The sequence below is a fragment of the Numida meleagris genome, chromosome 1 (genome assembly GCF_002078875.1).
Source record: "Numida meleagris isolate 19003 breed g44 Domestic line chromosome 1, NumMel1.0, whole genome shotgun sequence".
NCBI classification, from domain to species: Eukaryota; Metazoa; Chordata; class Aves; order Galliformes; family Numididae; genus Numida; species Numida meleagris.
This window is the reverse complement of record NC_034409.1, coordinates 494,951-496,679: the sequence shown is the minus strand read 5'-3', so window position 1 is coordinate 496,679 and position 1,729 is coordinate 494,951. Positions and strand designations below refer to the sequence as shown.

Genomic DNA, 1,729 nt, shown 5'->3' with positions numbered 1-1,729 from the left:
CCCCCCCCCGGCCGTTGCGTGGCCGTAACAGAGCCGCTCTGTGCTGCAGCTCGCAGCAGAAGAATGGTTGCTGTGTGCAGCTGGCGCTGCGCCTGCTTGGCAGTCCGTGCACGGCCGTGCAGCGCCGGGGCCGCCTCTGCTCCGCTCTGCAGCAGCGCACCCTCCCTGCTGCATGGGGCTGCGTGCTGCTGCTGCTGCTGCTGCTCCTATCCCCGTGGCATCCTGCTGCATCCCGCTGCATCCCATGACATCCAGTGACATCGCACTGCATCCCATGACATCCCAGTGCATGCTTTCCATGGCATCCTGCTGCATCCTGTGACATCCCAGTGCATGCTTTCCATGGCATCCTGTTGCATCCCACTGCATCCCATGGCATCCCGATGCATCCTGCTGCATCCCAGTGCATCCCATGACATCCCAGTGCGTGCTTCCCATGGCATCCCACTGCATCCCATGACATCTCACTGCATCCCAGTGCATCACAGTGCACGTTTCCCATGGCATCCTGCTGCGTCCCACTGCATCCTATTGCATCCCACTGCATCCCACTGCAGTGCAGCCGCCGGATTGCATGGGCTGCAGTGCAGGCATCAGAGCGCACCCATCGCTGCAGATCCACTGCGTGGCAGCTGCTTGCACGCACTGGTGACATTGCAGCTGCCACAGTGCAGTGCAACTGCTGCGGCACGCCTGCTGCGTTGGGTGCACTGCATTGCTCTCATGGAAGCACCAGGGATGCGCCAGGGTTGCACCGGGGATGCACTGGGAATGCACCAGGGTTGTGTCAGGAATGCACCAGAGTTGCATCAGGAGTGCACCAGGGTTCCATCAGGAATGCACCCGAGTTGCACCAGGAATGCACTACGGTTACACCAGGGATGCACAAGGGTTGCATCAGGAATGCGCTGGGAATGCACCAGCGTTGTGTCAGGAATGTGCTGGGGTTGCACCCAGGATGCGTCAGGGTTGCATCAGAGATGCACTGGGAATGCACCAGGGTCGCACCAGGAATGCACTGCGGTTGCATTAGAGATGCACCTGAGTTGCACCAGGAGTGCACTACGGTTACACCAGGGATGCACGGAGGTTGCACCAGGAATGCACCAGGATTGCATCAGGAATGCCCCAGAGTTGCACCGGGGATACAGCGGGGATGCACAAGGGTTGCATCAGGAATGTGCTGGGAATGCACCAGCGTTGTGTCAGGAATGTGCTGGGGTTGCACCCAGGATGCACTGAGGTTGCACCAGGGATACACCATGGATGCACCAGAGTTGCACCAGGAGTGCACTAGGGTTATACCAGGGATGCACTGAGGTTGCACCAGGAATGCACCAGGATTGCATCAGGAATGCCCCAGGGTTGCACCGGGGATACAGCAGGGATGCACTGAGGTTGCACCAGGGCTGCACCAGAACTGCACCGGGGTTGCACCGGATTGCACCGGGGATGCATTGGAGATAACACGGGGGCTGCATCGGGGTTGCAAGCTCCCAAGCGCCCTGGGGGCTGCTGCAAAACCCTGGGGGTGCATTTTTAGCCCTGACCCCCCCCCAGACACCACTGAAACGTGCTTTGCAGTAACATCGCCGAGGCGCTGGTGAGCAAAGGCCTGGCCACCGTGATCCGGTACCGGCAGGACGACGACCAGAGATCCTCGCACTACGATGAGCTGCTGGCCGCCGAGGCGCGGTGAGCTCCAGATGTGGGGGGGTGGGATTGGGGG

General features: G+C 60.7%; 1 protein-coding gene across 1 annotated transcript in view; it reads left to right on the top strand.

The window, feature by feature from the left end:
• Positions 28-1,729, top strand: part of LOC110392228 — an 8,684-nt gene continuing 6,982 nt past the window's right edge. Inside the window, exon 1 of the mRNA XM_021384297.1 lies at positions 28-1,695. Within this exon, the coding sequence (XP_021239972.1) occupies positions 334-1,242 (909 nt within the window). The 5' untranslated portion in view covers positions 28-333 and the 3' untranslated portion in view covers positions 1,243-1,695. The remainder of the gene's footprint in view (positions 1,696-1,729) is intronic.